Source organism: Protobothrops mucrosquamatus, unplaced genomic scaffold (assembly GCF_001527695.2).
Source record: "Protobothrops mucrosquamatus isolate PMUCROS unplaced genomic scaffold, P.Mucros_1.0 scaffold81, whole genome shotgun sequence".
Taxonomy (NCBI): Eukaryota; Metazoa; Chordata; class Lepidosauria; order Squamata; family Viperidae; genus Protobothrops; species Protobothrops mucrosquamatus.
In genome coordinates this window covers 710,995-733,703 of record NW_015386458.1, presented here as the reverse complement: position 1 = coordinate 733,703, position 22,709 = coordinate 710,995, and the positions used below count along the sequence as shown (strand labels likewise).

General features: G+C 41.0%; 1 protein-coding gene across 1 annotated transcript in view; it reads left to right on the top strand.

Moving 5' to 3' along the window:
• ADCYAP1R1 (ADCYAP receptor type I) overlaps window positions 1-22,709 on the top strand; it is a 42,351-nt gene that overhangs the window by 7,915 nt on the left and 11,727 nt on the right. Inside the window, exons 2-11 of the mRNA XM_029283429.1 lie at window positions 2,483-2,590; window positions 5,669-5,704; window positions 5,897-5,935; window positions 7,377-7,501; window positions 9,677-9,774; window positions 10,954-11,086; window positions 12,453-12,606; window positions 13,572-13,632; window positions 15,288-15,357; window positions 18,588-18,679. Of these exons, the coding sequence (XP_029139262.1) occupies window positions 2,483-2,590; window positions 5,669-5,704; window positions 5,897-5,935; window positions 7,377-7,501; window positions 9,677-9,774; window positions 10,954-11,086; window positions 12,453-12,606; window positions 13,572-13,632; window positions 15,288-15,357; window positions 18,588-18,679 (916 nt within the window). The remainder of the gene's footprint in view (window positions 1-2,482; window positions 2,591-5,668; window positions 5,705-5,896; window positions 5,936-7,376; window positions 7,502-9,676; window positions 9,775-10,953; window positions 11,087-12,452; window positions 12,607-13,571; window positions 13,633-15,287; window positions 15,358-18,587; window positions 18,680-22,709) is intronic.

Here is a 22,709-nt window from a genome sequence, read left to right as displayed (position 1 = left end):
CACAGTTACTACTATTGAGCAAGGTGCCACCTATGCTGTACTTGTGCATTTGGTTTTTCTTGCCTAAATGTAGAACCTTGCTTTTTTCACCATTGAATTTCATTTTGTTAGATAGCGCCCAGTGTTCAAGTCTGTCCAGATCCTCCTGTATCCTAAGCCTGTCTTCTGGAGTGTTGGCTATTCCTGCCAGCTTGGTGTCATCTGCAAATTTGATGAGTTCCCCATCTATCCCCTCGTCCAGATCGTTGATAAAGTCAGGATAAAAAAAAAAAATCTAATAATGCAATAAACAAACATAAATTTAATGGCATAGAATTGTAAGACTACAAGCCCTACATCTGGTTCCCACCTGGGGAAGACGGAACAAGAGAGCTGATTTTTTTCATTTTAAAACTCTCCGTTGGAGAAAACAAGCTACTTAGACAATGTGATCTGTTCTCCATTCATACATTTTATGATTGCTGCAATGCAGGGGTGCAGTCATTACATAATCCCGTTTTGGCCATCAAAACATCTCCCAAAGTTGCTATGGAAATTATAAATTTTGGATGGGGCAGAAAGGGGACGTAATTAAATCCATGGGGAAAACGTCACCAAAATTTCATTTTATTAATTTTAATCAAAACCATTTTGCTTTTTTTTTTTCCTCTTGCCCTTGTTCATATTTTTAGAGAGTGCAACCTGGGTTCTCTTAAACTGCTGTACTTTTGCCCTACCCGAATGCTTTATGAAAAGGGGTCTCTCTAAAATTTAAATTTATTTTTTAATAGTTTTAGGGCTATGTCTGTTTTTTTTGTGTGTGATTTGCTAGTGTGGCAGTTGAAACAGGAGCGTGAGCCAGCAACAAAATTGGATTTTGTTTAACTTAACATGCGACACAGCACATTGTTCCAAAGCTAAGTGGGAATCGATCTGGTTAGAAACGGGCAGAAAATTCCAGAATGTAGATTTTTTAAAAAAAACATCCCAGAAAAACCACAATAAACAAATCACATGTGTACAATTGCCAAGGTGTCCGTGAAATTCTCAAGTGCCATTAGACTTAAGTTTTATACACAGATAGTCCTCAATTTCCAACACTGCAACCATCGTAAATATAAGTCAGTTGCCAGGTGTCTTGAGTTTTAATCATGTGATCCAATGAAATATAAAATAAAATAAAACATAATGAAATAAAAAACAAATAAACAATGAAATAGAAAATAAAAAATGAATAAAATAAAAAAACAAAATAATAAATAAATGAAAAATAATGAATTAATAAATAGGTAATAAAATAGAATTAGAAAATAAATAATAAATAGAATAATAATAATATAGAAAATAAAAAATAGCAATGACAAAGTAATAAAGATACTCCAGAAGACAGGCTCAAGATACAGGAGGATCTGGACAGACTTGAACACTGGGTGCTATCTAACAAAAAGAAATTCAATGGTGAGAAAAGTAAGGTTCTACATTTAGGCAAGAAAAACCAAATGTGCAGCTATAGTATAGGGGGTTCCTTGCTCAATAGTAGTAACTGTGAGAGGGATCTTGGAGTCCAAGTGGACAATCATTTAAATAGGAGCCAGCCGTGTGCTGCAGATGACAAAAAAGCCAACACAGTGCTAGGCTGTATTAACAGAGGGATAAAATCAAGACCCCGTGAAGTGTTAATACCACTTTACAAGGCCTTGGTAAGGCCACACTTGGAATACGGCATCCAATTTTGGTCACCACGATGTAAAAAAGATGTTGAGACACTAGAAAGAGTACAGAGAAGAGCAACAAAGATGATTAGGGGACTGGGGGCTAAAACATATAAGGAACAGTTGCTGGAATTGGGTATGTCTAGTTTAATGAAGAGAAGGACGAGGGGGGACAGGATAGCCGTGTTCCAGTATCTCAGGGGCTGCCACAAAGAAGAGGGAGTCAAGCTATTCTCCAAAGCCCCTGAAGGCAGGACAAGAAGCAACGGGTGGAAACTCATCAAAGAGAGAAGCAACCTTAGAACTAAGGAGATATTTCCTGACAGTTAGAACAATTGGAACAACTGCTCCAGAAGCGGTGAATGCTCCAACACTGGAAGTTTTTAAGAAGAGACTGGACAACCATTTGTCTGAAATGGTGTAGGGTTTTCTGCCTGAGCAGGAAGTTGGACTAGAAGACCTCCAAGATCCCTTTCAACTTTATTATTCTATTCTATTCTATTCTATTCTATTCTATTCTATTCTATTCTATTCTATTCTATTCTATTCTGTTCTGTTCTTATTTCTATTCTATTCTATTCTTATTTCTACTGTACTCTATTCTATTCTATTCTATTCTATTCTATTCTGTTTTGTTCTATTCTATTCTACTCTACTCTACTCTACTCTACTCTATTGCCATAAATAAATTAAAAAGAAAACACAAACAGACAATCTTCCCAAGGCAGTTGCAATGAACCACCAGCTCTTTCTCTGCCATCTGTTTTCTGTGTTGTTTTTCCTTTCTACAGGTTGCGCCGGGATGTGGGATAACATCACTTGCTGGAAACCAGCTTTGGTGGGTGAAGTTGTCTTTGTCAAATGCCCGGCTCTCTTCACCGTGGTGAACTTAGATTATGGTAAGGCTGTTGAACCCCGGATTCCATTTTTCTGAACTGCAAAAGGAAAATTGGGATTACAGCAGGCCAAGACACATAGGAGGAGGAAAGGGAAGCCTTAAGTTATTTATAATGCAGATCTCTTGACTCCGATTGACCTCAAAAAAGGAACGCAAATTCAGAACTGTTCGGTATAGATAGTCCTTGAGTTACAACAGTTCATTTAGTGACCAAAGTTGCAACAACGCTGAAAAAGGTGACTTATGATCGTTTTTCACATTTACAACCACTGCAGCATCCCCATGCTCATGTGATCAAAATTCGTAGGGTTGGCAACTGGTTCTTATTTATGACCATTGCCAAGCTCCTGGGTCAACAGAAAGCCACTTAGCAATAGAAATTTTGGGCTCAGTTGTGGTCCTAGGTCAAGGACTACCTGTATTTGGATGGGAGGCCACCAAGAGATCCCAGAGGTGTAGGCCAGAAGGCAACCATAACTGACCCCAGATCCCTACCATCCTGGTAAATACATGCTGGTTGACAAGTACCCAAATTTTGACTGCATAACTGTAAGGATGCTCTGATTGCTGTCAATGTGAGGACCAGTCATAAGTCATTTTTGTTTCATTATCTTCATAACTCTGAATAGTTGCTAAACAAATGTTGTAAGTAGAGGAATGCCTGTACAGGTAGTCCTTGACTTATGGCCACAACTGAGCCCAAAATATTTGGTGCTAAGAAGCCACTTGTTAAGTGATTTTTGCTCTGTCTTTCTTGCCACAGTTGTTAAGTGAACCACCCCAGTTGTTAAATTAGGTACACGGTTGTTAAGTGAATCCAGCTTCCCTATTGAATTTACTGTGAGAAGGACGCAAAAGATGATCACATGACCTGGGGATACTGCAACTGACATAAATACGACTCAGTGGCCAAGCGTTTGGAATTTGATCACATGACCGTGGGAATGCTGCAACGGTCGTATGTGCAAAAAAATGGTCATAAGTCTACTTTTCCAGTGTTGTTGTAACTTTGAACGGTCACTAAATGAGTCGTGGACTAAAGGGTTACCTGTGTATTGCAGAGAGAGAAAAGACATAAAAAAGAAGACGAAATGGAGATGCAGCAGGACTATTATAACTTTAAACAGTCACTAAATGAATGGTTATAAGTCGAGGACTACCTATGCTTTCCATCATTCCAATGCTGGATAAGAACTTTGCAAACTTTCTGGAGGGCTGCAGGGGGAGAACTCTTTGGCAACGTCGAGCAAGGAGAAACATCTTTTTCAGAAACTTTCGTAAAACTTTTCAACAGTTTATAGGTGTCTTTTATTGGTGAGTTTATTTATAGGGTTCCAGAGTATTTATTGCCTCTCCAAAATGCTTGGGAGTTGGGGAAAGTCGCGGATGGAGGGATTAAGCTCAGAAAATTGGGGCTGTAAAAATTAACTAGGGATTGGAGAAGAAGCTGAATTTCAATCTGAGTCCATTTCCAGGAAGAAATAGCAGAATTGGGGGATCTGAGTATTTTGGGGGGGAATTTAGAATTTCAAATAAACCTCGGTTATATTTGGGTATGTTTGTTCTGCAGAGATGGTCAAAATTTGGGAAGAATCTAGATGGCCATCTAGTGGCAAAAGGAAGCATTACAAGCCAGCTGAGCGGTTTTTTAACTGCTCAACTGAGAATTTCCTTAAATTCTTTTATGGTGCCCTTCAACTCAGCATAAAGAGATAAAATATCTTCTTCCTGGTATCCTGTTTAATGGATCCCTCTGAAATGACCATAAGCCATATGTGAAAACAGGTTAGAGTAGAAGACCTCCAAGGTCCTTTACAATCCTATTTTGTTCTGTTCTGTTCTGTTTTCCTTATTCTATTCTACTTTGTTCTCTTCTCTTCTCTTCTCTTCTCTTCTCTTCTCTTCTCTTCTCTTCTCTTCTCTTCTCTTCTCTTCTCTTCTACCCTATCCTATTCTATATTCTATTCTATCCTATATTCTATTCTGTTCTGTTCTTATTTCTATATTCTCTCCTCTCCTCTCTTCTCCTCCCTATCCTATCCTATCCTATCCTATCCTATCCTATCCTATCCTATCCTATCCTATCCTATCCTAGTCTAGTCTAGTCTAGTCTAGTCTATTCCTATTTTTCTATTCTGTTCTTATTTCTATTTTCTATTCTATTCCTATTCTGTTCCATTCCGTTCCATTCCATGTTCTGTATAGACCAGCTGTAATTCATAGCTAGCATTATTTCTGGAATCAGGGCAAACACACCTTGACCTTTTGTGCCTGTATTATCCTTTTCAATATATAAAGAGCCTTACAATCCTCTCCAGACTTCTTTCTTCAAGGCTGAATAGACACAGCTCCTTCAATCTCTTTAGAGGATTTAAATTCTAGCCTTCCCATTGTCCTAGTGATTCTCCGGACCTGTTTTAACACTTGTGAATAAGATCAAATAAGGAGTGACGTGAAGTTGTCTTTCTGTAGGATGGCTGATAAACACTACAAGTTCATTTAGTGACCGTTCAAAGTTACAACGGCACTGAAAAAAAGTGACTTATGACCATTTTTCACTGTGGTTGTTAAGTGAAGCACATGGTCGTTAAGCAAATCCAACTCCCCCCCCTTGACGTTGCTTGACAGAAGCCAGCTGGGCAAGTTGCAAATGGAAATCATGTGATCTCAGGATGCTGCAACTATGATAAATACACTCCAGTTGCCAAGCATCCCAGTTTCAACCTTGTGATGGCGGTTAAGCTAAGACGGTTGTAAGTTTGAGGACCGGTCATAAGTCACTTTTTTTCAATGCTGCTGTAACTTTGAACATTTGCTAAATGAATTGGTGTAAGTCGAGGATTACTAGTGTACATTTATAGAAGACGGAAGACCATCAAATGCATGTACTTCTGATTGTATGCGACTAAGGCCCTGAATACTGTAGAAAGGGGGAATTTAGAAAGATATAATAAGTATGAAAGTTTCATTTCATGCAAAAATGAAAAGTGCGGATATAATAATGAAAGAATATATATTTTTGTTGTAAGGGTTAGCCACCTTAATCTTTAATCTTCTTTTCTTTTTCTGCGTTGACCAGGCTGGGATGTGAATAGCATGGCGTATGCACAGCCAGGTAAGGTTTACTTCTATTGTCCATTTAGATAGGAGAAAGAACCATACATGGGAACGCTGCAACAGTCATAATGGTCATCACTCACTTTTTTCAGCATCGTTCTAACTTTGAATGGTCACTAAATGAACTTGTAAGTTGAGGACTAGCAGTCCTAAAGCAGATCACAACATCTATCTTCTCTTTTTTTTGTAGGAGAGTTTGAAACGTTTGAGAATCCGGAGCAGCTTCAAGGTAAGAAATGGAGACGGTTTACTCCAGTGATGGCGAACCTTTTAGAGACTGAGTGCCCAAACTGCAACCCAAAACCCACTTATACATCGTCAAGTGCTGGGTGGGCGTGGCCCATTGGGTGGGCGTGGCCCATTGGGTGGACGTGGCTGCCGTGGTAACGGCAGACTGGATGGGACTAAAAAGTTCAATCAATCAATTCCAACTTTGCAAGATCTTTTTTTTTTCCCGTGAGAAGTTGAAATTGACTGATTGAATCTTTTTTTTTTTTTGCACATGGTGGCAGAGGCCTAAAGCAAAAAGGTTTATAAAACCCATCTGAAGGCCTAGGACTGGGGCGACGGCGCGCGTGCCCACAGAGAGGGCTCTGAGTGCTGCCTCTGGCACCCGTGCCATAGGTTCGCCATCACTGGTTTACTCCATCCTGGCCCTGCTAAGATTTAGCAGAGGTGAAAAGAAGAATTTTTATCTGGAGTTTAGATATTGCTTTCCTGATTATTTCTAATGTTGAGGGTCTGCTTTTCGAACGGTTAACTTTGCATGGTACAGATAATCCTTGATTTACAACCACAGTTGAGAGCATCCACTGCTAAGCTGTGTGATTGTGAACTGAGCCGTGCCCAATTTTATATACTGAATTTCATTTTATTTATTAGATTCTTTAATCCTGCCCGTAAGTCGCTCAAGGCAGTGAAAGTGCCCAATACATCTTTCTCCCCCTATTTTTTCCACAACAACAACCTTGTGAGGTGGGCTGAGAGAGAAGGACTGGCCCAAAGTCATCCAGTTGGGTTTTCATGCCTGAGGCAGGACTAGAACTCACCAGCTCCCAGTTTCTAGCTTGGTGATTTAATCACTAGACCAAACTGTTTGCTTCTCAAACTGTTACTTGGCATGTTTTGCATAGTCCTTGACATATGACTGCAATTCAAACTAGAACATCCTTTGCTAAGCGCTGTGGTTGTTAAGTGAGTCGTATCCAAATTTATGATCTGTGGTCGCTAAGCGAATCCTGCTTCCCTCATTGAGTTTGCTTGTCTGAAGCCAACTGGGAAATGGTAATAGCAATCACATGACCCCAGGATGCTACAAGTTGCCAGTCCCCCAAATCTTGATCACGTAATCAAAAAGTTGAATCAACTTTATCCCCAGCATTGACCAAGCGATCCGACTGAAGTCAAATCCATCTATGGGACCTTGCAAACAGCCTTGCAGTGTAGGCCACCAGAGCCAAGCCAAGCAAAAAATTAAAATGCCTGTTTTCTCTTGAAATCCTTTTATCTCTTTCTCTAAAACAGGAGTCTCCAAGCTTGGTGACTTTGATGGGTGAACTTCAACTCCCAGAATTCCCCAGCCAGCCATGCTTAAAGTCGCCGAACTTGGAGATCCCTGCTCTAATGCTTCTTTTTCTAAAAATGTTGCATTTTATCCTTTTTCCCAACAGATGGATCGGTAGATTTTAAGTTGGTCAGCAGGAACTGCACCCTGGAAGGCTGGACTGAACCATTCCCACATTATTACGATGCCTGCGGATTTGATGAGAACGACACCATGTCAGGGAACGGCCAGGTAATCTGGCAATGAGAATATGTCAATTTGGAGGCATGGGTGTCACTTGTAAATCACAGCAAAAAAATTGACCTCTCCTATCCAAATAGGACCCGAGCCAGTAAACTAGATTAATACCTATATATGCCTAAGTACAGCCACAATTGAACCCAAAATTTCTTTTATTAAGAGACATGGCAGTTATTACCCCATTTTATGACCTTTCTCGCTATAGTTCTTATGTGAATCACCGCAACTGTTAAAATAGTCACATGTCGTTAAGCGATTCTGGTTTCCTGCTGGTCAGAAAGTTACAAAAGGTGATTACATAACTCCAGGACACTGCAACCGTCATAAATATGGGTCAGTTGCCAAGCGAATTTTGATCCCGTGACCCTGAGGAGGCTTCAGAGATTGTAAGTGTGAAAAATGGTCACAAGTCACTTTTTTCAGTGCCATTGTAACTTTGATACGGTCACTAAACAAAGGGTTGTAACCTGTGGATTATCTTGTGGAATTGGGTATGTCTCGTTTAATGAAGAGAAGGACGAGGGGGGACATGATAGCAGTGTTCCAGTATCTCAGGGGCTGCCCCAAAGAAGAGGGAGTCAAGCTATTCTCCAAGGCACCTGAAGGCAGGACAAGAAGCAACGGGTGGAAACTAAGCAAGGAGAGAAGCAACCTAGAACTAAGGAGAAACTTCCTGACAGAATAATTATAAACAGTGGAACTGCTTGCCACCAGTAGTTGTGGGTGCTCCAACACTGGAAGTTTTTAAAAAGAGACTGGACAGCCAATTGTCCGAAATTGTATAGGGTTTCCTGCCTGTGCAAGGGGTTGGACTAGATGACCTCCAAGGTACCTTCCAACTTTATTGTTGTTGTTGTTGTTGTTGTTGTTGTTGTTGTTGTTATTATTATTATTATTATTATTATTATTATTATTATTATTATTATTATTATTATTATTATTATTATTATCTGTATATGTTCTACATAATAATGTCATCCCATAGTATTCTTAACATGATTTAGTTAATGCCTAATTGAATATTCAGGAGGTGTGCATTTTCTTAATTCAAATGAGTTTTTGAGTTACAGGTAGTCCTCGATTTACGATCACAATTGAGCCAGTGGTGGGATTCAAATAGGTGACCAACCAGTTCTCTGTATGGATGCTGCTTCCGGAATTCCATTCTGGGCCTGGGCAACAAAAAATTAGCTACTGGTTCTGCCGAACTGGTGCGAACTGGCTGAATCCAACCAGTGAATTGAGCCCAAAATTTCTGCTGCTATGTGAGACAGCTGTTAAGTGACTTTTGCCCCGCTTTTCAACTTTTCTTCCCATAGTTGTTAAATAAATCACTGCAACTATTAAGTTAGTAACTTTGCTTGTCAGAAGGTCACAAAAGAGGATCACACAAGCCCAGGATATTACGACTGCCATAAATATGAGTCAGTTGCCATGCAAATTTTGATCACGTGACCATGGGGATGCTACGACAATCATGAGTCTGTAAAACGGTTTTAAGTCTCTTTTTTTCAGTGCCCTTACATTTTCAAACGGTCATTAAATGAGCACTTGTTCATGTGCAGTGTCCCAGGGTCACGTGATCCCCTTTTGTAACCTTCTGACAAGCAAAGTCAATGGGGAAACCAGATTCACTTAACAACAGTGTGAGTAACTGAACAGTGGCAGTGGTTCACTTCACACCTATGGCAAGAAAAGTCATAAAATGGAGCAAAACTCACTTAACAAATGTTAAGGGTTAGCAGTGTTGGCCTAAATTGCGGTCGTAAGTCGAGGACTAACTGTATCCTTTGACCGGAATCTTTCATCAGAATGCAGTGCTTTGTACAAACTGCTTCATTTGGGGTTGTAGATCAGATATACAGGTAGTCCTCGATTTACAACCACAAACTGAATCCGGAATTACTGTCCTTAAATTATTGCTGTCATTAAACAAGGCAGCCATGCTATCCAGGCTCATCCCATTGCAGTCTGATGCAGAATGTGGGTTGCCTTCAGGGATCAGGTTGATCCTGGGCTGCCGTATGAATGGTCATAAGTCGAGGACTACCTGTATACATGTGAAAGGAGTGAATTTGGACTCTTAGACAAAGAAAGTGGAAACCAAATCATTGAGCTTTTAATCTTTCCTCAAAGTAACTCCAACTTTGCTCTTTGATTCCACAGGCTTACTACTACCTGTCTGTCAAGGCTTTGTATACAGTCGGCTACAGTACATCCCTTGTTTCGCTCACCACCGCCATGGTGATCTTGTGCCGTTTCAGGTGAGTTGTCACAAAGTTGATCTGATTGGTCTGGCATGTTGTGGCAGCCAATTTGGGTCTAGTAGTTAAGGCACCAGGCTAGAAATCAGGAGACAGTGAGTTCTAGTCCTGCCTTAGCAATGAAAGCCAGCTAGTGACTTTGGGCTGATCATCAGGAGACAGGGAATTCTAGTTCCATCTTAGGTATGAAAACTAGATGAGGTATTTGGGGCCTATCATCAGGAGATGATGAATTCTAGTGCTGCCTTAGCCATGAAAGCCAGCTGGGTGACTTTGGGCCAATCACCAGGAGACAGGGAGTTCTAGTTCTACTTTAGGCATGAAAGCTGACTGGGTGACTTTGGGCCAATCACCAGGAGTTAGTGAATTCTAGTTCTGTCTTAGACATGAAAGCCAGCTGGGTGATATTGAGCCAATCACCACGAGACAGTGAGTTCTAGTTCCACCTTAGGTATGGAGGCCAGCTGTCTACTTGAGGTGTATCATCAGGAGACAGTGAATTCTAGTCCCACCTTAACCATGAAAGCCAGCTGGTTGACTCTGGTCCAGTCCCTCTTTCTGAGCCCAACCCACTTCACAGTGTTGTGTTGTTGCTATGGGGAAAACAGGAGGAGGAAGGTGTGTTTTATATGTTCACACATTTGATACTTATGACTATGTATCATAAATAAATGATCAAGGGCAATCTAGATTTAAAACAATTATCTGACAGGACGTAGGCCAAATAAGTACAGATAGCCCTCAACTTACTAGTGACCTTTCGAAGTTACAACAGTACTAAAAAAAAATGACATGGTCATTTTTCACACTTAACAACCATTGCAGCATCCCTACAGGCACCTGATGAAAATCTGGACATTTAGCAAGTGATACATATTTATGACCATTGCTGTGACCCCCTTTTGTGACCTTCTGGCAAGCAAAGTCACTGGGGAAGCCAGATTCACTTAACAACCGTGTTACTAACTTAACAACTCTGGCAAGAAAGGTCATCCATTGGGGCAACGCTCCCAACTATCTTAACAACTATCTCGCTTAACAACAGTAATTTTGGGCTCAATTGTGGTCCACCCATAGACATAGGAAGACAATAGACAAGAGAATGCTTTGTAAACATGACACGATCTTTCTTCCCCATTTCTTAAAATCCCTTTTCTTTTTCTTTTTCTTTCCTATTAGGAAACTGCATTGCACCCGGAATTTTATTCATATGAATCTTTTTGTTTCGTTCATTCTGCGCGCCATTTCGGTCTTCATTAAAGACGGGGTCCTGTATGCCGAACAAGACAGCAACCACTGTCTTATCTCGACGGTAAATCATGCCGAGAGGCCGAGTCCACTAGAGAATTTTATGTTCAATTTTTGTCAACTCTGTTGGAACGATTTAGTAAATATGGTTGCGGCAGCCATGCTGGACCGTTCTCTGTGGAAAACTGTGGCCCTCTCACAAAGCTATGTTTTGTGTGAAGGGATTGCATAGCAGCTGTCCAAATAAAGTCGGAAACGCTGACACAAACTTGTAGTTTTATATAAATAAATATATTTAACATTTATATTCACAGCAGACAAGATAGTCAGGTACACAGGGATATCATGAGGTAAAATTAACAGAAGAAGAACACACAGAAGAAAAAAAGCAGGGAAAAAGGGAAACTCCCCCTTTACACCCAGCAACCAATCATAGCGTAGATTGCTTCATGCAGGGGCCAGCAACCAATCAACTACAAATGTGAGTTCTGGCCCATTCTAAACTTTACTATTCCAGCTACTAAATTTAAGATAGATAGATAGATAGATAGATAGATAGATAGATAGATAGATAGATAGATAGATAGATAGATAGATAGATAGATAGATAGATAGATAGACAGACAGACAGACAGACAGACAGACAGATAGAGAGAAATGTAAGTAGATAGATAGAGAGACCGAGAGAGCGAGCTAATAGATAAGAGAGAGATGATAGATAAATAGACAGACAGACAGACAGACAGACAGACAGATAGATAGATGACAGATGATAGATGATAGAGAGAGAGAGATGTAAGTAGATATATATAGAGAGAGCTAATAGATAACATAGATAGATAGACAGACAGACAGACGGACAGACAGACAGACAGACAGACAGACAGACAGATAGATAGATAGATGACAGATGATAGATGATAGAGAGAGAGATGTAAGTAGATATATATAGAGAGAGCTAATAGATAACAGATAGATAGATAGATAGATAGATAGATAGATAGATAGATAGATAGATAGATAATAGAGAGAGATGTTAGATAGATAGATAGATAGATAGATAGATAGATAATAGAGAGAGAGATGATAGATAGATAGATAGATAGATAGATAGATAGATAGATAGATAGATAGATAGATAGATAGATAGATAGATAGATAGATAGATAGATAGATAGAGCCACTTCCCAATCTACCAACTGTTTGATTGCTTGATAGTTTCATCGTGAGTATTTTGCACAGCTTCTGACAAGGAATGGTAGAAGGGATAATCTAGCACAGGGGTCTCCAAATTTGGCAACTTTAAGACGTGAACTCCCAGAACTCCTCAACCAGCCATGGAGATCCCTGGTCTAGCAGATGGAGATGGCAATTATTCATCTGAAGGAAAAGCTAAAGTGGCCTAAAATGGTGGTGGTTGTCCTCCATAGGTGGAATGCAAGGCGGTGATGGTCTTCTTCCATTACTGTGTGATGTCCAACTATTTCTGGCTGTTCATTGAGGGGCTGTACCTCTTTACGTTACTTGTGGAAACCTTCTTTCCAGAGAGGAGATATTTCTACTGGTACACTATCATTGGCTGGGGTAAGTGCTTTCTTCAGAAGAGGACATTTTAGCTCAGGGTTGAATTGTAGAGTCTTTGGTGCTCTCTGAGCTTGGTGGTTTCCTTGCAGATGTTTCATAACCCAATTAGGGAACATCATCAGTGCTAGAAAGGAGTGGGGTTTGCAGGAAAGGAGGAGGAGGAGGAGGAGGAGGAGGAGGAGGAAGAGGAGGAGGAGGAAGAGGAGGAGGAGGAAGAGGAGGAGGAGGAGAAGAAGGAGAAGGAGAAGAAGAAGAAGAAGAAGAAGAAGAAGAAGAAGAAGAAGAAGAAGAAGAAGAAGAAGAAGAAGAAGAAGAAGAAGAAGAAGAAGAAGAAGAAGAAGAAGAAGAAGAAGAAGAAGAAGAAGAAGAAGAAGAAGAAGAAGAAAGAATGGAAGATAAGAAGAAGAACTGTGGAGTCCTTGGTGCTCTCTGAACTTGGTGATTTCTTGCAGATGTTTCCTAACCCAACTAAGTAAGAACATCAGTGCTATGAGGAAATGAGGTTTATGGGGAGGAGGAGGAGGAGGAGGAGGAGGAGGAGGAGGAGGAGGAGGAGGAGGAGGATTGTGGAGTCCTTGGTGTGTCCTGAGCAAATGTTTCATGACCCAACTAAGTTATATTATCAGTTCTAGAAGTGAGTAGGGATTGCAGACTCATTACAGGTAGTCCTCAATTTATGTCCACAACTGGGACCCCAGGATTTCCATAGCTAAGCAAGGCAGTTGTTAAAAGTCGAGGACTGCCTGTGCTAGCCATCACATTATCTGTAGCTATTCTAGATCCTTGGGAAGGATCCCCTACTCTGAAGTAGCAGATCCAGTCAAACCTACCTGGTTGACTGTGTGTAAATAATAACAACAACAATGATGGTTATTAGGCCAGTGAAGGCCAACCTAAATTCCATTTTTGACTGGGAAACATCTACTTGTCCCACGCACCGTCACTTTTCTTTTTCTCCCCTCCAGGAACTCCAACCATTTGTGTCACAGTCTGGGCTGTCCTTCGGCTTCACTTCGATGACATTGGGTAGGTGGCATGGCACACCTCTTCCTTGGCATCACAGCGGGTACAAAACTGGTAAAGTTTTGTGCACTGTCCTTCAGACTGCACAAGATTGCACAACTGCCATCAATTTTGGTTAATCAAATGATTGTGACTTTGTTAATCTCTCCATTGTGGTGTTGATACGGTGTCTTTGTCTGTCTGTCTATTTGTGTTTGTGTTTGTGTAAGAGAAAGAGAGATAGAATACAGGTAGCCCTTGACCTATGACTGTAGTTGGGTCTGGAATTATGGGTGTAAGTTGCGGCAGGCCTCGGTTGTTAAAAAGGGTCACCTTTTTTTTAATGGTCATTAAAGGAACCGTGTGGTCTTTAAGTGAAACCATTGTATCTAATGGGCAGGTTTTTTTTCCTGGAAATTGGAATTAAACACTGGTTTCTCCCCCAAAAATATGTCATAAATGGAGGTCACATGATTGCAAATAGCCATAAATTTGGGCTGGTCGCTAACTACTCAAAATGCAATCATGTGACCATGGGGGCTGGGCGTTGTAACTTTGAAACAAGCTCGTAGATAGCTCTAGGGAGGACATAACTTGGAACACTCACTAAGCGACCAGTCGTAAATTGGGGACAACCTGTAATGAATAATCTGGATACCGGTGCTGAGTGTTTATTTTGCATTTTCTACATGATTTAAGAAGCTAGGAAGCAGATGCGTAAGGATATGAGAAGGACAGGAATCCCTAAAATTTGTACTTTGAACTGGCTGAGTTTTAATTAATACAGATAATTCTCAACTTACGACCACAACTGAGCCCAAGATTTCTGTTGCTAAGTGAGACATTTGTTAAGTGAGTTTTGTCCCATTTTACGACTTTTCTTGCCACAGTTGTTAAGTGAATCACTGCAGTTGGTAAATTAGTACCATGGTTGTTAAGTGAATCCGGCTTCCCCACTGACTTTGCCCGCCAGAAGATCACAAAAGGGGATCATGTGACCCTAGGACGCTGCAACCGTCATAAGTATGAGTCAATTGCCAAGCATCTGAATTTTGATCACGTGACCATGGGATGACGCAACGGTCACAAGTGTGAAAAATTGTCATAAATCACTTTGAACGGTCACTAAATGAACTGTTGAGGACTACCTGTATTAAAAGAATTAGAATTTAGTTAATACTGTATCCAAGAATCAGGTGAGTCTTCAAAGAATAAAGGTTAGGTTTCCTTTAAGATGTACAGGTAGTCCCCAGCTTATAACTGATCCAGAATTTCCATTGCTAAGCAAGGCAGTTGTTAAGTGAGTCGTGCCCGATTTTATGATCTTTTTTGCCATCATTGCTAAGTGAATCATATGGCCGTTAAGCAAATCCGGCTTCCATCATTGACTTTGCTTGTGGAAAGCCAGCTGGGGAGGATACAAATGGTCAAATGACTCCAGGATGCTGCAATCATAAATACACACTGGTTGCCAAGCACCCAAATTTTGATCATTTGGGATGCTGCAACAGTCATAAGGGTGAGGACTGCTCATAGGTCACTTTTTTCAGAGCCATTGTAACTTTGAACGGTCACTAAATGAATGGCTGTAAATCAAGGACTGCCTGTATTCATTCTGGGTGGGCAATTTTAATTTTATTCCTAAGTCCTCTTGACTGTCTTTCTTCTTTTCCCATCAGATGTTGGGACATGAACGACAACACGGCTTTATGGTGGGTGATCAAAGGTCCAGTTGTGGCGTCCATAATGGTAAGTCCATTTAGGATGTGAGGATGGTCCAGCCATTGGCCACAGCTCAACGTGAATCCACACTTACGTAAGGTTAAAATCTATGGTGTGACTTTATACACACTGATAAGGCCACACTTGGAATATTGCAGTGGTGGCGAACCTATGGCACGGGTGCCTGTGGGCACGCGCGACATCGCCCCAGTCCTAGGCCTTCAGCTGGGTTTTATAAAACCTTTTCGCTTTAGGTCTCCGCCGCCGTGTGCAAAAAAAAAAAAAAGTTCAATCAGTCAATTTCAACTTCTTGCGGGGAAAAAAAAAGATCTTGCAAAGTTGGAATTGATTGAATGAACTTTTTAGTCCCACCCAGTCTGCCGTTACCACCGCAGGCACGCCCACCCAATGGGTCACACCCACCCAATGGGCCACACCCACCTGGCACTCGACAATGCATAAGTGGGTTTTGGGTTGCAGTTTGGGCACTCGGTATCTAAAAGGTTCGCCATCACTGGAATATTGCATCCAGTTTTGGTCACCACAATCCAAAAAAGAGGTTGAGACCCTAGAAAGAGTGCAGAGAAAAGCAACAAAGATGATGTCTGGAGGCTAAAACATACAATGAATGGTTGTGGGAACCAGGAATGTCCAGTTTAATGAAGAGAAGGAGTAGGGGTGACATGATAGCAGTCTTCCAATTTTTGAGGGGCTGCCCCAAAGAAGAGGGAGTCAAGCTATTCTCCAAAGCGCCTGAAGGCAGGACAAGAAGCAACAGATGGAAACTCACCAAAGAGAGAAGCAACCTAGAACTAAGGAGAAATTTCCCAATAGTTAGAACAATTAAACAATGGAACAGCTTGCCTCCAGATGTTGTGGGTGCTTCGACATTGGAGGTTTTCAAAAATAGACTGGACAACCATTCATCTAGAATTATATACGTTCTCCAGCCTTGAGCAGCAGGTTGGATTAGGAGACCTCTGAGATCCCTTTCAACTCTATGATTCTTTCTTCCATATCTGCAACTTTGGAACCAAGCATTGCAAATCACTGGGGGGTACCACTGTAATTTTACACATGATTGGTAAACCTTCATGTAACTGACATCAAATCTATATCCAGATACCAATATGAAAACAATGGAGGATTCTGTTTTGGTCACCACGATATAAAAAAGATGTTGAGATTCTAGAAAAAGTGCAGAGAAGAGCAACGAAGATGATTAGGGGACTGGAGGCTAAATAGTATGATGAACAGTTGCTGGAATTGGGTATGTCTAGTTTAACGAAGAGAAGGACAAGGGGGGTCATAATAGCAGTCTTCCAATATCTCAGGGACTGCCCCAAAGTCAAGCTATTCTCCAAAGCGCCTGAAGGCAGGACAAGAAGCAACGGATGGTAGATTATCAAAGAAAGCCCAAATTTCTATTGTTAAGCAAGACAGTTGTTAAGTGACTTTAGTCCCATTGTACGACCTTTCTTGCCACAGTTGTTAAGTGAATCTGGCTTCCCCAGTGGCTTTGCTTGTCAGAAGGTCGCAAAAGGGGATCACATGACCTTGGGACACTGCAACCGTCATAAATATGAAAGCTGCCAAGCGTCTGAATTTTGATCACATGACCATGGGGATGCTGCAACGGTCGTAACTACTACTACTACTACTACTACTACTACTACTACTACTACTACTACTAATAATAATAATAATAATAATAATAATAATAATAGTTGGAAGGGACCTTGGAGGTCATCAAGCCCAACCCCCTGCTCAGGCAGGAAACCCTATACCATTTCGGACAAACGGCTGTCCAGTTTCTTCTTAAAAACTTCCAGTGTTGGACCATTCACTACTTCTGGAGGCAGGTTGTTCCACTGGTTAATTGTTATAATTGTCAGGAAGTTTCTCCTTAGTTCCAGATTGCTTCTCTCCTTGATTAGTTTCCACCCGTTGCTTCTTGTCCTGCCTCCAGGTGCTTTTGAAAATAGCTTGACTCCCTCTTCTTTGGGGCAGCCCCTGAGATATTGGAACACTGCTATCATGTCCCCCCTCGTCCTTCTCTTCGTTAAACTAGACATACCCAATTCCAGCAGCCGTTCCTTATATGCTTTAACCTCCAGTCCCCTAATCATCTTTGTTGCTCTTCTCTGTACTCTTTCTAGAATCTCAACATCTTTTTTACATCATGGTGACCAAAACTGGATGCAGTATTCCAAGTGTGGCCTTACCAAGGCCTTGTAAAGTGGTATTAATACTTCACGTGATCTTGATTCTATCCCTCTGTTAATGCAGCCTAGCTCTGTGTTGGCTTTTTTGGCAACTGCAGCACACGGCTGGCTCATATTTAAGTGATTGTCCCTCTCACAGTTGCTACTGTTGAGCCAGGTACCACCTATGCTATATCTGTGCATTTGGTTTTTCTTGCCTAAATGTAAAACCTTAATTGTCTCACTACTGAATTTCATTTTGTTAGAAAGGGCCCAAGTTCAAGTCTGTCAAGATCCTTCTGGATTTTGAGCCTGTCTTCTGGAGTGTTGGCTATTCCTGCCAGCTTGGTGTCGTCAGCAAATTTGATGAGTTCCCCATCTATCCCCTCGTCCAAATCATTGATGAAGATGTTGATTTGGACGAGGGGATAAATGGGGAACTCATCAACTGTGGAGATAAGTTGTAAGTCACTTTTTTCATAGCTTAGGAAATACAGGTAGTCCTCAACTTATGATCACGATTGAGTCCAAAATTTCTGTGGCTAAGCGAGTCGGTTATTAAGTGAATTTTGTTCCATTTTGCAACTTTTCTTGCCACAATTGATGAGTGAATTACTGTGATTATTAAATTAGTAACAAATTTGTTAAGTGAATCTGGCTTCCCGATTGATTTGCTAATCAGAAGGTCACAAAAGAGGATCGTATGACCCCCAGGACACTGCAACCGCCATTATATGAGTCAGTTGTCAACTGTCTGAATTTGGATGGGGAAGCTGCAATGGTTATAAATGTGAAGTCCTTTTTTTTCAGTGCCTTTGTAATGTTGAACCCTCACTAAATGGTTGATGTAAGTTGAGAGTGACCTGGAATGATTGTTTTGCAATATTGAAGGTGCTGCAGATATTCTTATGTTTTATTTCATTAGCTATCAAACAGTGGGCTGCAAAAAAAAATTGAGTCTGCTGGACTGTAAATTCTTTGCTTTTTTTAATTGGAAGACACAGATTTCTTCGTCATTGGCTGATCCATTTCTTTTTTTTCCCCTCTTCCAAGATCAATTTTTTGCTTTTCGTTGGCATCATCATCATCTTGGTTCAGAAGCTCCAGTCACCAGACATTGGGGGCAATGAATCCAGTATCTACTTGTAAGTATACAGTGAAATATTCAAACCACCCCCAGGAAAAAAAAAAGAGAATATTTGTAGCTGAGGGTTGAACTGTGGGGTCCTTGGTGCTCTCTGAGCTTGATTGTTTTCTTTGCAGACGTTTCATGACCCAACTAAGTAATTTCATTAGGGCTAGAAGGGAGTGGGGATTGCAGAGAGGAGGAGGAGGAGGAGGAGGAGGAGGAGGAGGAGGACTGTGAGATCCTTGATGTTCTCTGAACTTGATTTCTTTTCCTGCAGACGTTTCATGACCCAACTAGATAATGTCATCTTTGCTAGAAGAGAGAGGAGAGAGAAAATCTTATTCCTTTCTAGCCCGGATGATATTACCTAGTTGGGTCCTGAAACGTCTGCAAGAGAACAATCATGCTCAGAGAGAAAGAAAGAAAAGAAAATTATGTTTCCTTTAGTCCATAAATAAAATCAACAGCAATTGCAAGCATCAATCATGCCTTACATTGTTGATTTACTGTGCATGTCTTTCCCAATGTGCATGGGAAGGAAGATTCTTCCTTTTTAACTTCCCCCAAATGACAGAATTTGGGGGTGAAAAGCAGTTTTTGTTGAAAGAGCCGCATTTGAAAAAAAGGGAAAATTAAGACTTCTCTCCCCAAATAAACATAATCTTCCTTTCTTTCTTCTTTGGTTGACAGTGGCCTTAGGGAATACAGGTAGTCCTTGACTTACAACCATTCATTTAGTGACCGTTTGAGATTACAGATGCAGTGATTCATTTAACAACTCTGGCAAGAAAAGTCGTGAAATGGGGCAAAACTCAAGAACCGTTTCTCTTAGCAACAGAAATTTTGGGCTCAGCTGTGGTCGTAAGTCGAGGACTACCTGAACTTTGATATCCTTGGGGTTTGCTAGTTGGGAAGGCCATATATGATGACCAAGAGATTGTACAATGTTCATGATCCATGTAAAAGAGCCCAAAGTATCAGCAGGAGGAGATATTTTTAAAAAGGTCCTGATAAAGCCACCATGTTGACTTTTTTGACTGCTCCTCTATCTTCAGATGCTTCTAAAAGGAGCTTTCCAGTAGTTTATCAAGTATCAGAATCAACCCCTGCTTCTTCTTCTTCCATGCTGGTGGCCACAGCTGTAGATCGAGAACATCCCCATCAATGATTTTGCAGCTCTGTTTCAGAATAACTTTGAGAGTTGGTTCCTTATTTGATTGATTTATGTTCCATCAGGTCAGTATTGACTCTTAGCAACCCCATACGTAGATATTCTCCAGGAGCATCTCTTCACAACCTGGTTCTTCAGGTCTTGAAAGGGTGCAAAGTTCACCAACTTGTTCGTCCACTTTGTTGTCGGTCATCCTCTTCTTCTCTTTCCTTCCCCTCTTCCAAACATCATGGACTTCATGGACTGTCACCAACCTGGTCCTTCAAGTCTTCTAATGGTACCCACATCTCCTTGCTGCTAGTCATCCTCTTCTTCTCTTCTTCTGTTCTCCAAAACAACCGAGGACAGGACAAGAAGTAATGGGTGGAGGTTTAAAGGATACAGAGATCACTACTGTGTCCATCCACCTTGCTGCCCAGTCGTCCTTTTCTTCTCTTTCCTTCCCTCATTCCAAACATCATGGACTTCTCAAGCAAGATGAGTTTTTGCATTGATTCATTGGTTGGTTGAATTGAAGCATAAAGTTGATGTCAACTCTTAGCAAATATGGATTTTCTGCAGGACTATCTTTCTCCAACCTGGTCCTTCAAATCTCCTAATGGTGCCCCCATCCCCATCCTCTTCTTCTCTTTCCTTCCACCCTTCCAAACATCATGGACTTCATGCAATACTACCAACCTGGTCCTTGAAGTCTTCTAATGGTACCCACATCTCCTTGCTGCTGACCTTCCTCCTCTTCTTCTCTTCTCCAAAGCACCTGAAGACAGGACAAGAAGTAACAGGTGCAGAGCCCACTAGTGTGTCCATCCACCTTGTTTCTGGTCATCCTATTCTTCTCTTTCCTTCCACCCTTCCAAACATCATGGACTCCTCGCATGAGATGAATTTTCACATTGATTCACTGGTTGGTTGAACCAAAGCATCAAGTCGATGTCAACTCTTAATAATCTCACAGTAGATTTTCTCCATGACCATCTGTCTCCAGCCTTGTTCTTCAAGTCTTCTAATGGTGCCTCCTTCCAAGTTGCTGCTGGTCATCCTCTTCTTCTCTTCTCCAAAGCACCTGCAGACAGTAATGGGTGGAAGTTTATCAAGGAGAGATGTCTAGGGAGAAGAGAACTGAAGAAGCTTCTTGGATGAGAAGCAAAACATCTTCAAGGAAAAACAAAGAAAGTCCAGTTGCCTCTTGAAAAACCACCTTTGGGTTCATCAACGAGAGAAGCAACCTAGAACTTTCCTAATAGTGAGAACAATTGACCAGTGGAATGGTTTGCTTCCAGAAGTTATGGGTGCTCCATCACTGGAGGCTTTTAAGAAGAGATTGGACAGCCATTTGTCTGGAATAGTACGGTAAGTATAGGGTCTCCTGCTTGAGCCGGGGGTTAGACTAGAAGACCTCCAAGGTCCCTTCCAACTCTGTTCTTCTGATGTTCTATTCCCTTACATCATTCCCAGCATCAGAGTCTTCTCCAGAGAAATAGATTTTCATATAATGTGTCTAAAATATGATAATTTGAAGCTGACCATTTGTGCTGCATGTCATTTAGTTCCTTAAGGACACACCTCTCCCCAAAGGTGATGGGATTTGGGAGACACATAAACCATTTAAAATTTCATTTTAAGAGGAGTGTTTTTTTCCCCCCAGTAAAGACAGCTGCCTCCTTCAGAGATTCTAGGGATAAAATCCATACCAGTCAACTGAACGCTTTATCCTTCATTATTTAATCATTTCCTCAATTGTTATTCTACCGCAATTAATTGATTCTGGGGAATTAATTAAAAGAAAGTCAAAGAACCAGTGTAGAAATGAACCTTCCAACTCATTGAACCATTCAGAATAACAGAAGTGAAAACCAACCATCAACTCAGATCAATAGGCCACTTAAAAAAAGAGTGTTTTGAAATTTTATGAATGCTGAATTAATGGTTACCGTGGCATAAAAATATAAGGATTTGTCATTTCAGATACTTTAGTACAGTTAGTCCTTTACTAAATAACTGAGCCTCAAATTTCTATTGCTAAGTGAATTTTGTCCCACTTTACGTCCTTTCTTGCCACAGTTGTTAAGCGAATCACTGCAGCTGATAAATTGGTCACCCGGTTAAGTGAATCCGGCTTCTCCCATTGGCTTTGCTTGCCAGAAGGTCACAAAAGGGGATCACATGACCCTGGGAGACTGTGACCGTCATAAATACAAGTCAGTTGCCAAGACCCTGAATTTTGATCCCGTGGCCATGGGGATGCTGCAATGGTCATAAGTGTGAAAAATGGTCATAAGTCATTTTTTTCAGGGCCGTTGTAACTTCAAACGGTCACTAAGTGAACTGTTGTAAGTTGAAGAGTCCCTGTACTTGTTGACGACTCTTTTCTTCCTGTTGGGCGGATGTAGTTTACTCAATACCTAATATTTTATAAGCGTGGTTTTCTATCCTTGTGATTTTGATGGACGATTTCCATTAGGGCGAGCTGCAAGCGCTGAGTGCTTATTTCCTCTAAATGTCAGGGTTAATGGTTCATCGTCAGCAAAGCAGGAAAATAGGTAGAATATTAACATCTGGAGCAGTGCAGAAGCTTGTTGATGGGAGAAATCCGGTCGATAGAGGATGTTTTACAGAATTACAGACTAACAAGAGTTGGAAGGGACTTTGGAGGTCTTCTAGTCCAACCCTCGGCTCATTTAGATTTTAGATTTTAGATTTTATTAAATTTATACCCCGCCCTTCTCCCGGAGGACTCAGGGCGGCTTACAGCCAGTTTAAAACAGTAATACAATACAAAATTTAAAAAGATTAAAAATAAATATTTAAATTTGGCCGCTTCTACTAAAAATTTAATTTAAAACCCCTTTAAAATACCCCTAGGCCAGTCCTGCCT